Source organism: Tursiops truncatus, chromosome 14, assembly GCF_011762595.2.
Source record: "Tursiops truncatus isolate mTurTru1 chromosome 14, mTurTru1.mat.Y, whole genome shotgun sequence".
Taxonomy (NCBI): Eukaryota; Metazoa; Chordata; class Mammalia; order Artiodactyla; family Delphinidae; genus Tursiops; species Tursiops truncatus.
Window position 1 is genome coordinate 28,872,285 of NC_047047.1, and position 12,931 is coordinate 28,885,215.

At 53.7% G+C, this 12,931-nt stretch overlaps 1 protein-coding gene across 28 annotated transcripts in view; it reads right to left on the reverse strand.

Annotated features, from left to right (window-relative positions):
- The window catches only part of DYSF (dysferlin), a 222,195-nt gene that overhangs the window by 167,545 nt on the left and 41,719 nt on the right, over positions 1-12,931 (reverse strand). For 11 of the 28 annotated variants that reach the window (XM_073791260.1, XM_073791262.1, XM_073791261.1 and 8 more), the window contains 3 exons: positions 8,728-8,833; positions 1,397-1,511; positions 41-175 (listed from right to left, as the gene is read on the reverse strand). In XM_073791260.1, the coding sequence (XP_073647361.1) occupies positions 41-175; positions 1,397-1,511; positions 8,728-8,833 (356 nt within the window). The remainder of the gene's footprint in view (positions 1-40; positions 176-1,396; positions 1,512-8,727; positions 8,834-12,931) is intronic. The other 17 variants (XM_033838318.2, XM_033838329.2, XM_033838322.2 and 14 more) reach the window with 2 other exon arrangements.

Below are 12,931 nucleotides of genomic sequence, written 5' to 3' on the forward strand. Positions count from 1 at the left end.
TACAGGTGGTAGGATCGGGACAGCCCGGCCCGCGTCTCACCCGTGGGGGCCAGCCACTTCTTTCCAGAGTATCTTGTGTCCACGGTGCTGTCACTGAGCAGGGACCAAGTCTCAGCCCGGCTCTGTCCCCCACCTGGCACACGGGCAGGGCACAGCCCCAGAGGGGAGGAGGGAGCTGGTGAGGGAAGCCAAGCTAGCCCCCCCCCCGCCCCAACCCTGCTCTCCCCGCCTGCCCTGGCCTGACACAAAGCTCCGAAACGGGCGCCGTATCTGTCCATCTGTCCCTCTCTCCACCTCCTGGGAAGGACTGGGAACTGGCCACCGCTAGGAGCCTTCCCCGAGTGGCTGGAGCCCACCTCTGTCAGATTCACCTCAAAAGTGGCCCCTGAACGTTCAGGGCCCTCAGCCTCCCCACCCTCGGTCACCAGGAGCACCCCCTGCTTCCCCCCTCAACCCCAGTCCAGAAGGATCTCCCCACCTCCGAGCTCAGACAGTGCCCAGTCCAACAAGAGGGGCCCTGCCCTGCCTGCCTCACCAGGAGCCCTACACGGGCCGCAGGACAGGCTCGGGGCACACCTGAGACGGGCTGCCGGGTGTCGTGCTGGGTTTGCTTCTAGCTCCCTTCACCATGAGAGAATCTTTCCCACGGGCAAGACCCCACCTGGCCCACCTATGTGGTTTCCTGTTCACCCCAGCAGGCTGGACTGTCACACCCAGGCCCAGCACTGGGCAAGCCAGCCACCCTGGGCTGGGTCCTCACTTCACAAGGCCAGGAGAGGTAAATAAAGAGAACTGAGGCAACCTCGAGACTTAGACAATTCAGTCTCCTCACTTCACAAATAATAAACTGTAGGACCAGAGAGGGAGTGACTGGCCCAAAGTCACACAGCTACTTGGTGTCAAAGGCAAGACTGGAACTCAGGTCCCCTGACTTCAGCCCAGGGCTCTTTCAGGGAAAATCCAGCTCTTTGGTTACGTGTCATTGCTAAAGGCCTACGGAGTGCCAGGGCAGGGAGGCATCCAGCTCTGGGGAGTGGGTGGGGCCTCAGGCATCACCTAGGATGGACCCCATCTCAGCACAGGCCTACCTCTAAAACTCCCACCCCTCTGGAGCTGCAGAGGGCAGTGTGCCCAGCCCTGGCACAGTCCCCTTCCTGAACAGCTGGTGCTGGGAAGGGATCCTCACACTAACCCTAGCGGCACCTAGGGGAGCCCGCCTCCTGCCCCTTGGGTTTGCAAGACAGAAGTCAGCTCTCAAGACTCCCCACCCACCCGGCCTCCCTTCTCCAGGCCTGGGCAGCCCCCACTATGAGGAAGACACCCTCTTCTCAGACTCGGGTGCCACTGCTAGGCTTCTCCCCCCAGGGCCCCGCCAGGGTGAGCGTGGGTTTCTCACCAGCCACCATATCCATGTCAGGCAGAGTTGGGGAGGGTTCCAGAGGCGTCGAAGGTGGGAACGTGGGCACGGTTCCAGGGAGAGGCATGTAGGACACCTGCAGGACCAGTGAGGCCTGGAAGAGATGGGGGAGAGAGGGCAGCAGGTTAGTGTGTTGGCCTCTGACCACCGCCCTCCAGCATCCTTCCTGTTCCTTTCGTCCCTCTACCAAAAATGGAGTCTGTGGCCCCATCAGCACAGTCAGGTGGTTAAGAGCATTGAATCTGGAGTCAATTCCACCACTCAGAAGCTGTGTGACTTTGGCAAGATCTGTAAACTCTCTGTGCCTCCGTTTCCTTGTCTGTAAAATGGGGGTAGTGATAGCAAGAGCACTTTCTGCATAGGGTCAAATGAGGATGAAATTAGTTAATAGAATGCCTAGTAAGCTTCTATAAATGAATCAGCGATCGAACCTCACCTGCAGGATTTTTCAACTCTCAGCATAGGCCCATCTTATGGAAAAAGGCCCCTTGGCCACTCTGCCCAGCCGAGGGTCCTCCCTTGTCTCTCTACCGACAGCTCGGCCTTGCTCTGCTCAGGCCCCAGCTAGCACTGAGAGGGTCTCAGGGTGCTGCTCAGCTTTCTGAGCCCTCTTCCCTCCCAGAAGCACCCCTGTCCCCCATCTCACCCCCAGATGCTCCAGCTTTGACCAGTGAGAGGAGAGCGAGCCATCACGCCACTCACACGGACAGGGGAAGGCTGCCTTGTGCTCCCGCCCCACCCGAGCCTACCAGGAGACCGGCACCCTTCAAAGGGGCACCCGGACCTGAAGAAAAGGTACAGCCATGGCGCTCTCTACTCTTACTGCTCCCAGGCCACGAAGGCCTGGCCGAGCCTTCCCTGATACAACAGGTCCAGCAGATGTCCTGGGGCAGCCTTTTAATCGATCAAAGTAATAAAAACTCCAAAGTAAGAAAGTTTGGAAATTACAAAAGCCTTAAAGAAAAATGTAAAAGAAAAGAAATTGTCATAATTCCACCACTATTCACACTTTGATATAATTCTCTCCAGTCTTCTTAAATGAAAAATGTACAGCAAACACTTGTCTTTTACTTAATATTAGATAGTAAGCATTTCCCCAAATTTTGATAAACGCTTTATAAACATAACTGTTAATGATGCATCTTCTGAGCGACTCAGCATAATTCACTAGACATCTATCTCTGCTGAGTAATATTAGGGATGTCCGGAAACTCCTGGAGCGATTCCTGGTCCTGAGATGGAAGGAGCTCAAGGTTCTGAATGTACCCAGCTCTGCAGCTTGAACCCTTCAGGTTGGAGCCTGGGCGTGGGCAGCAGGGCTAAGGGAGGGCAGGGTCGGGGCTGGTGTGTGTGTGTGTGTGTGTGTGTGTGTGTGTGTGTGTGTGTGTGTAATGGGCGGGTGCTCAGAACACCGAGGAAGGAGGCTGGAGCCAGCTCCCCATCCCAGGAGACCTAGGAGGAGGCCCGGGAAGTCAATGAGACCATTTAAGTCCCAGATCCAAGGCATTGCCCTAACAGCAATGCAGGTTCCTGAACCACCGCCAGGTGTCGCCACTTGAGCAGCCAGCGCGCCCCGCACCCTAAGCTCTAGTAACGCGGACAACAGCCTCTCGAGAAGGCGGCCCCATATACCCAGACCCGCTCACAACCACGCCCATCTCCCCGAGACTCCAGGTCTGAGGTGGGCCTGGGAAGCTGTGTTTTCCTTCACTTCATCAAAAGGCACTTTGGGCTTTTCGGAGTAGTAACTAATTCCGGGGTTGGGCCAGGGAAGGTAGAAGATGACCCTGCAACACCTTTTTGTGCCAGAAAACAAGGAAGTACTCAGAAAATGATAAAAAAAAAAAAAGTCAAGAGGACAAAGAAGCCTGCTTTCAAGGGTTCCCACAGGCCAAATCTGGTACAACTTGAACATGACAGTAAATAATGACGGGAACAGACTAAACCATTGAATAAAATAGGAATACGTGAATCCACATAGAAATAAATGAATAAATACAACAGGGGGACACTTTTCCTTACAGTGGAACGCCAGATGATCAACGCAGAAAAAAATTAATAATTGATTTAAGATATCACCATTTAGCAACCATCAAAACGATATCCAACCAAGAAATATCAATGGGTGTCAAACCTGCTGGGTAAAAACTGGATATGGAGCAAAGTATTTACAGAGTCACAAAATACCTCTCCCCCCGCCATCCTTACTCATTAGAAAAGGGAATGGATTCGTGATTGGTGGAGAAACCTAGCAACCACAGGAATCTCACCCAGCAGAGACAAATAAAGCCCCGTAACACTTGGAGGCTGAGGTCCTCTGACCCTGGGACCAGATTCCTTTGAAGAACACCACTTCCTGTTTCTTGGGGCTCACCTTGTCCAGCCCCCGTCCCTCACCACCTGGGGCTTCCGGTACATCATCTCTGTGCTCTGTGCAGAAGTGGAGCCCTGGCAGTGTAACTGCTCCATGCCGTGGCTTGGGTGCCATTAGCGTGGAGGCTCAGGAAGGAACGGCATCCCCTGAATCCCAAGACCACCCAGGTAACCCCTGCCCCCACCCCACCCCACCCCACCTCACCCCCGGAGTTTCCTGAGCATCAGGTCCCTCCACACTGAGAGCCCCCCCCCACCCCCAACCTCCTGAAGGCTTGGCAACATGCCAGTGGCTCCAGGCCTGTGAACAGACCTCCAAGACAGAGCCAGCTCCACCTTTTACATGGCCATCAAGAAACAACAGGAACATCCCTGGCAGCTTCTGAGGATCCGAAACCCAGGATCTAGAACAGATCTCGCCAGCAGGGGGCAGGTTCCAGGGTCCACTGCTTCAGGACCAAAGCTGGTTAATACTGGAGGCCTCTAGCTCTACTGAGATCTAAAGGAAAGGGGGCATGTCTGTGGGCCCCACTCAGGGTCAGGACCACTCCCATCCTTACTGGGACATCATATCTCATAGCGTGTCCCCTTCTCCAGACATAACCAGAGCTGAGATTTTCTTTCTGTGGGATGTATGTGAGCTCCATCTCTCCTAGACCATGACTTTGGCCCACAGCCCTCAGTAGGACCCTCTTTAAGGCCCTCCACATCAAGGTGCTCCATCCGACAGCCCTGTCCCTCAGGTCCTCAGCCCCAGCACCACCACGCATACATCCTATCACAAGGCCACTGCCAGTCAGTCACGTGTCCATCAAAGCACGCTGCCCTGGAGCAGATAACCTCGGTCACCCATGTTGCCATTCTGTCAACAGTATCACAGAATTCTGCAAGGTCCTGTGTGGCCCCCAGGCTAAGAGGGCCCAGGAAACCAGGACACCAGGACAGGCAGAGACAGAGGACAACCCCATCAGATCCTCCTACAGGTTACAGGGCCAAGCTCCCAGGCCCTTCGCCCACCCTGCCATGCTCAGCCCCGTGGCTTGCTGCCTCCTTCCTGGGCCACCGCGCTCCAACACTGAGCTTAGCAGGACCAAACCATGGACCAGCCCACCCACACTGCCCCCAACGCACTTCATGTGCCTGGGTCTTATTTACCTTGCCCTCAGGCGACACCCAGCAGCCGGCAGAGGGTAAGATGTGGCCCTGAGCTGAGGCAGGGGCTGTCGGCAGCATCTTCAGACCACCTGAAGGAAACTCAGGGGTTCACCAGAGCACTGTGTCCGCTCACCTCGGCGCCTGCTCCCAATACACAGGACCCTCCTGCCTCCCCGACCCACCCCGCCAGTGGGTTTCACGTGTTTTGTCACCCAGCGGGTTTCCCCTCCTGACCCAACTCTGGCATTTAAGGCTGAGGAGATTCCGACATGGTTTTCGTGGTGTATCAGCCACACCCTCATTAGCAAGCTGCTCTCAAACTACATTTGTGAGTATGTTGCCTCTTTCCTCCATGTGTGTCCAGCACCCTCGTGGGCCTGGAGGCTCCCCCAGGACGGGGGTAGCGTTTTCCCCTTCGGGCCAGAGGCGTCTAGATAATTCTGGCATCTTCTCATGGCACACAGCCCAGCACGCCACATCCGAAGGGACTTGGGTGAGAATGCCGAGCGACAGGCAGGTGGAGCCCACGGGCCAGCGTGCAGCAGGCCCCTCCTCTCCTCTCAGTCCCTCTGGGGTTTTCTAAGGATCCCACAAGCCCTGACTTCACTCCCCTCACACCATCAGCAGGTTCCCTTGGCCCTCTGAGGTCATCCGAGCTACAACCAACAGGGGATGCCTGGCAAACTCTGTCCATCGGACTCAGCCCAGAAATCGGCCTCAGTAAATGGCCAGTGAGAATGCACAGCCGCTGACAGGGCTCTCTGTCCCTTCTGAGCAAATCCCCAGCTCTCTGTGCTCCCAACTGCCGTGCAACCAGCCCCAGGCCCCGGGTGGGGAGCCCCAGTTCAGAGGGCCTTGGGAGCTGCCTGGGGCTGCAGTGTGACTCAGCACAATCACAGGGGCTAGAAGACGGTCCTGGACCCTCTCCACAGGCCAGAGCTACCTCCTGGGCTGCAGGGAAGGAGGCCCCATGCTATATCGTGATTTGTAAGACATATATATTTGGTCACTGAGATGAGCAAAATATATTTTTCATAGATATTTCGTCTTTGTCCACATTTCCTGGCTTAGGGCTTCCAAGACTCTTGGAATTTCTTAAGTGCCAAGAGTGACAAAGGTGGTCTCTTGTTATGTTAATGGAGTGACCTTTGGACCCCACCTAAGGATGGGGCTGGTTGCCAGGAGGACCAACTGTGTGAACAGAGGGTTGTAACTTCAGTCCCACCCCCAACCTCCAGGGATGGAAGAGGGGCTGGAGGTTGAATCAGTCACTGATGGTCAGCGATTTAATCAATCATGCTTAAGTCACGAAGCCTCCATAAAAACCCTAAAGGCTGTGTTTCAGAGAGCTTCTGTGTTGGAGAACATGTGGAAGCTGGAGAGAGTTGTGCTCCCAGAGAGGGCATGGAAGCTCTGTGCCTCTTCCCCATGCCTTGCCTGTGTGTCTCTTCTGTCTGGCTATTCCTGAGTTATACCCTTTTCTAATAAACTAGTACAGTGGCACAGTGCTTAAGAATCCCCCTGCCAATGCAGGGGACACGGGTTCGAGCCCTGGTCCGGGAGGATCCCACATGCCGCAGAGCAGCTAAGCCCGTGCGCCACAACTACTGAGCCCGCGCTCTACAGCCCGTGAGCCACAACTACTGAAGCCTGCGTGCCTAGAGCCCGTGCTCTGCAACAGGAGAGGCCACCGCAGTGAGAAGCCTGCGCACTGCAACCAAGAGTAGCCCCCGCTCGCCGCAACTAGAGAAAGCCCACGTGCAGCAACGAAGACCCAACGCAGCCAAAAATAACAAAATAAATAAATTTTTAAAAATAAATAAACTGGTAATCTAGTAAGTAAAATGTTTCTCTGAGTTCTGTGAGCCACTCTAGCAAACTCATTGAAACTGTGGAGGAGGTTCTGGGAACCTCTGATTTATAGCCAGTTGGTCAGAAGCACAGGTAACAGCCTGGGCTTGCGACTGGTATCTGAAGGGGGGTGGGGGGCAGGACTGAGCATTTAACCTGTAGGATCTGATGCTATGGCCAGGTAGATAGTGTCAGGATTGAGTTGAATCGCAGCCACCCAGCTGGTGTCTGGAGTATTGCTGGTGGGTGTGGAGAAGCCTCCACGCACACCTTGGAGGTGGGTCCAGGAACCTAATTTACCCCAGCTCCCGGAGCCTGTGCTCAGCGGCCACCCATCACCTTGTGGCTCTCACAGCCCCTTCCTGGAGGGGTGTGTGACACAGTGGCAAGCACTGGCGGGAAACACCAGCGTCGCAGATGCAGAGAGGGCGAGAGCGAGGAGATGACTGAGTGGCCCAGCCAGGAAGCGAGAAACCCCGGTTGGAGGCACTGGGGGCCCGACCCTCAGCAAAGTAGGCAGCGCTGTCCCTGAGACGCCGTGGAGAAGCACCGAGCAGATCCCCTGACTCAAAATGCCTCTTTCCCCAGCTGCCTCGATGCCTGCCACTCCTGCATTCGTGCTCTCCGTCTCAGAGGAGCCAGCTCTGGCCCAATTCACGATCCCTAGAAGGGTAGCTCAGCAGTCCCGGAGCCCTTCCTGACTACAGGAAGCATTAGCAGACTGAAGGGCTCCAAGGGAGGACAAAAGCGACTCAAGAGGTGATGGAGACAGGCTCAGCGAACCCTGCACGGAACCAGAATGTTCTACCAGTGAGCACTGTCTGAGAAAGGGATGAATTCTCTGAGAAGTGGCATTTCCCCACCAAGGAAGCATCCCAGCCATCACTGGCCTAAGGCACCTTAGGAGAAAATTCCAGCATCAGAAGGGCAGTGAACCAGGGGTCCATTCAAGTCCCTTCCACGACTGAGAGCTTAGGAGATGTGCCCCCTGATTCGTGTCCCAGGCTGGACGCCGATTCACTGTGTGACTTCAGTCATTCACTCTCTTTCTCCAGCTCCCAGTTCCCAGCAGTGGTTCCATTCAGAGCTCTGCCCAGACCGGCCACTTCCTGACTCACCAAGCCAGCCAAGAGCCCCCAACCTCACACACACACACACACACACACACACACACACACACACACACGCACATGCACACACTCCACCGGGCAAGGTAGCCACACTCTGTCTGACAGACTCCCCAGGGCCCCGCTGGGAGGAAGTACTTCCAGACTGTTAGTCCCCGCAGTGCATCCTGGGAGGTGGGGCTGACCCAGAGGGAAGGTCAGGAATTCTACTGACCATGAAGTAAGAACCCCGCAGGGTATATTTAGCTCACTAAAAATAACGGGAGGCCAGAGATGAGGGCTGGGAATTGTCTGGAAGGACTGGGAGAGCACTGGGAAGGCTGGCGGAAGAGCAGGAAGGACTATGGAGGAAGGGAAGGGGGTCTGACAGGTCCTGGTGGGCAGGGGAGGGGGGTGTCTGTTCCCCTTCCCTTGTGATCTGTGACCCAGATGACTCAGATATTCTGGATCTGGAAAAGGGGCCTGGATGGTGAGGAAGGGCTACCAGGCAGATGGAGGCTCCGTAACCAAGGCTGCCGAGAAGCTTGGGAAGACCTCGGGTTTCCAGTGAAAAACCAAGCCCGGGAGGTGACCCAGGGGCAGGCTGCTGTGCGGCAAGGCTGACTGGAGCCCTGCAGGTGGGGCCAGGTCCCTCCTCTTCCCCTCCCATCCCTTCCACCCCTGAGCCCCTCCCGGGCACTCCGAGCTCCAGCCAGGGCAGGCCGGGCCTGGTTGCTGGGGGCTGGACTCTGACACCCCACTGGGGTCAGGAGGGCAAAGCCTCAGACAGAAACCGGCCAGATGCAGAGGCCGGTGGACACTTACCCCTGTGGGCTGCTTCTTGCTGTCCAGCAGCGGGGCATTGAAGCTGGCAGACAGACTGGGGGTGGCAAGGACCTCCCGGAGTGGGACGTTGGCCTCCCCCAGGAACCTGAGAGGAGAGAAAAGTAGACTGTAGAAGAGCAGCCTAATGCGCCCAGTTCCTCCCCCGTATGCCCTTCACCACCGCCACCTCACGGATGCCCCACAGACCAACTGATCTGCCTAGAATGCCTAGGACCCCTCAAGGCTCCCCCGGCAGCCCTGCCCCCAGCTACCCCATCACCATCCCTGGAAGACCAGGCCCCTCTCCCTGCACGAGAAGGACAAGAGACACTTCCCCCAAGGTCAACTTTGACCCCTTCTGCCCCGCCCCCACCCAGAGGCCCAGCCCTGCCACCCCATCTGCCTGGGTTGTTTTGCCCATCAGACCTGAACAGTGCACCAGAGCAGCATCTCCTGAAAGCAGGGGCAGTTTCGCCGCCACTGCCTCTGCATTCTCCTCTGCCCCAGCAGCTCTCCTGACCCACAGCTACACAGACCATCTACACTGGTTTCCCAGAGCTCAGCCAGCAACGATGATAAATGAAAAACACACAGACCTTCCTATCTTCGGGGACAGGGAGAAAGGAAAACTGGGGCAGGGGAGGCATGCCCCACTCCCAAGAGACTATCACCCCACACACACCTGAGGCCGCATCTCTGACTGAGGGGAAGAGGCCCATAGATGGATGAGCTCTTAGGAAAGAGAAGGTCACCACCTGATGTTCAGTGAAGGTACCCTTCAAAGAGTGCCAAGGAAAAAGGTTGTGTCCCTAAGCTAAAAAGTGAGCAAACTGCATCCTGCAGCAGCGGCAGGAAACCAGGGCAGCGAGTGGCCTGTGTCAACCAGAACCGTTGCCCAGTGCCTACATCGGACTTGGGTGTGCCTCCTGCACATTACTGTCAGGACACAAACAACGACCAGCCACAGGTGTACTCTCATCATTTGCTTGTTAATTTTTTGTTTTTCCGATGGATAAATAGCACACCTATTATCTGGGACCTTCCTTTTTCTGGTCTCTATAACAACTGATTTGAACATGAGTTTTTATTACTGATGAAATAAAACTTCCATCTTGACCTAACGGGCTGACTATTAAAACTGGCTGCTTACAATGAGGTACCACTTCACATCCATTACTACTATCAGAAAACAGAAAACAACAAATGCTCACGAGGATGTTGAGAAATTGAAACCCTTGCACACCATTGGTTGGAATGGAAAACAGCATGGCGGTTCCTCAAAAAAATTAAATATAGAATTACCAGGACTTCCCTGGTGGCACAGTGGTTAAGAATCTGCCTGCCAATGCAGGGGACATGGGTTCGATCCCTGGTCCGGGAAGATCCCACATGCTGCGGAGCAACCAAGCCCGTGAGCCACAGCTACTGAGCCCACATGCCGCAACTCCTGAGCCCACATGCTGCAACTACTGAAGCCCGTGCCTAGAGCCTGTGCACCACAACAAAGAGTAGCCCCCACTCACCACAACTAGAGAAAGCCCACGTGCAGTAACAAAGACCCAACACGGCCAAAAATAAATAAAATTTAAAAAAAAAACACTATAAAGCTTTTAATAAATAAATATAGATTACCATATGATTTGGCAATTCCACTTCTGAGTAAATACCCAAAAGAATTGAAATCAGGGACTCAAGGAGATTTTTTTTTTTTTTTTTTTTGCGATACGCGGGCCTCTCACTGTTGTGGCCTCTCCCATGGCGGAGCACAGGCTCTGGACGCGCAGGCCCAGTGGCCATGGCTCACAGGCCCAGCTGCTCCACAGCATGTGGGATCTTCTCGGACCGGGTCACAAACCCGTGTCCACTGCATCGGCAGGCGGACTCTCAACCACTGCGCCACCAGGGAAGCCCCTCAAGGAGATATTTGTACACCCAAGTTCATAACAGCATTATTCACAATTGCCAAAAGGTGTGAGGCAGGAGATAGATGGGCTCCAGGTTAGACATTTTCAGCCAACCTCCTGTTTACACATCCAGATAGAAACAACAACAGGAACAGGGTAAATAGCTGGACTTGGCCTCCGGTGGACACTTTAAGATAACAGTAATCGCAGGGGCAGAGAGGAGCTGAACCCTAACCAGATAAGAGAAAAAGAGACCACATTTTTCTCATTCTCTAGGTCAAGGAGGCCTTCCCAACTACACATGTGCAGAAAGGCTCCTCAGGGGTCAAAAAGCGAGGGGCACCACCCCATAGTAGGTGATGTCAACCTACGTCTAGGCCTCTTCACTAGAATCCAACTTGGCTCAGAGATGCACACACACACAGAGGAGGACCCTGAGTTAAACCAAATACAGACACAGAGCCGGGCAAAGCAAGATGATTGGCCAGAGGAAACCTGGACGAAATGCCCCATAAAAGTGATTCAAACTACCACGAGGGTGCGACCCTTTCTCTGAGCCTGCCCCTGTGAGTCTATTCACATGTTTTTCCTCCTAATAAACACTTTGCTTATTTCAGTACTGTCTGCCTCTTTGTGGAAATTCATTTCTACAAAGCCAACGGGCCAGGGCCTTGTCACTGGACACTGTCCCTGGTGGTCTAGTGGCTAGAATTCGGCGCTCTCACTGCCGCGGCCTGACTTCAATCTCTGGCTGGGGAACCAAAATCCTGCTTCAAGCCGCTGCAGGACGAGGCCAATACCAAACCTAGATTTAATACCGGGTCTAGTCGCAGTTTCAACCTTTCCCAGAAATGTAATCTTAATAGGCCAGTCTAGAATGTTCTGGTCAAGCACCAGAAAGGTAATCTGTCTTGTGGGGCATCTCTACCCCACTCCCACCCCACCCAGAAGAAGACGAGGCAATCTGCATGATAAACCCTTGCCTGTCTGTTCCCCACCCAAAAAAGTTGATGTCCTGACTTTAAAATAACCCTTCATATTCTTTTGTTAATACCTTCTTGCCCCACCCTCCTTCTGCCTATAATATCTTCCATTTTGCACAACCCCTTGGAGTGCCTTTCTAGTTGCTAGATGGGACGCTGTCAGATTCATAACTCAATGAATAAAAAACCAATTAGATCTTCAAATGTACTTAGTTGAATTTTGTTTTTTAATAGGGCTAAAGGGAGAGATGTTTGCTAAATTCATTCCAGGGTTCTAACACCCCTCATGATGCTAGGAATTTCCTAGAATTTGGACTGGTTTGTGTTATAGTCCTTTGCAGAACAGAGCAGGCTCGTACCATAGCTCACTAAACTGGGCCTCCTGGAGAGTCTCTATCCCAGAGCCAGCGAGGGGAAGGCCCCTGTCACCAGTGTGTTGACTGAAGTGGGCAATGTCTAAAAAACCAGACAGTAGGTGCGGAGAACCCCTGAATCCATGCTGTAAGCAGATGGGGTAGGGGGTCCCCAGAGAAAGAGAACCAGGCATGGCCTCCTTGACATAAGAGAAGCCATTTTTGGCCTAAACCATTTTGTGATCTAATCCTGGCCACAGTCCTTGTCCTTGAATAGATCTCAGTAATAATGATCTTAAGAGAACATAAAGGACAAACTTATCAAGGCAAAAGTAACAATAGCAAAGGTAACAAACCAGTTGTGGAGACGCCCAGTTCTATTTAAATTGCAAAGACTAGCCTAAAGCACTTCTTGAGCTGTTCAGAATTTAAATCCCCCCTCAGGCACTCAACCACCAGATCAGCTGGAATCTAAGAGATGGTGACGTTGACCTTTTCTGACCTTCATGCCTTCAGTCAATTAAAGCTCGGACTCTGCCTACTGCCCAAGCCCCTTCTCGAATATGCATATACCCATAGCTTAAAACTTCCCCAATTTTGCTGTTTCGGGGAGACACTGCTTTGGGAAGGGTCCCCAAATTTCACTTTACTTGCTGCAAGTAATAAATCCTTCCTTCTCCTGGTCTTTGACTTGGTTGTGTCTTTTGGCTCGACACCCACCAAGAGGCAAACCCAGTTTCTGCGTAACAATGCGACACTGTGAAACTGGGGCAGCAGAACGGAGGGACTTGCTTGAGCAGGTTGACGGTGGATCCTGCTCTAGAACCTGTGAAAGGAAAATCAAAATAGAGTCGGGATTGGTAACAGAGCTCTATAAAATGGAGCTGGGAGGCCATTAATGAAGTGTGACTTATATATGTCTCAGCCTGGATGGAATCTGACCTTTTGACCTGATGAAGTCATC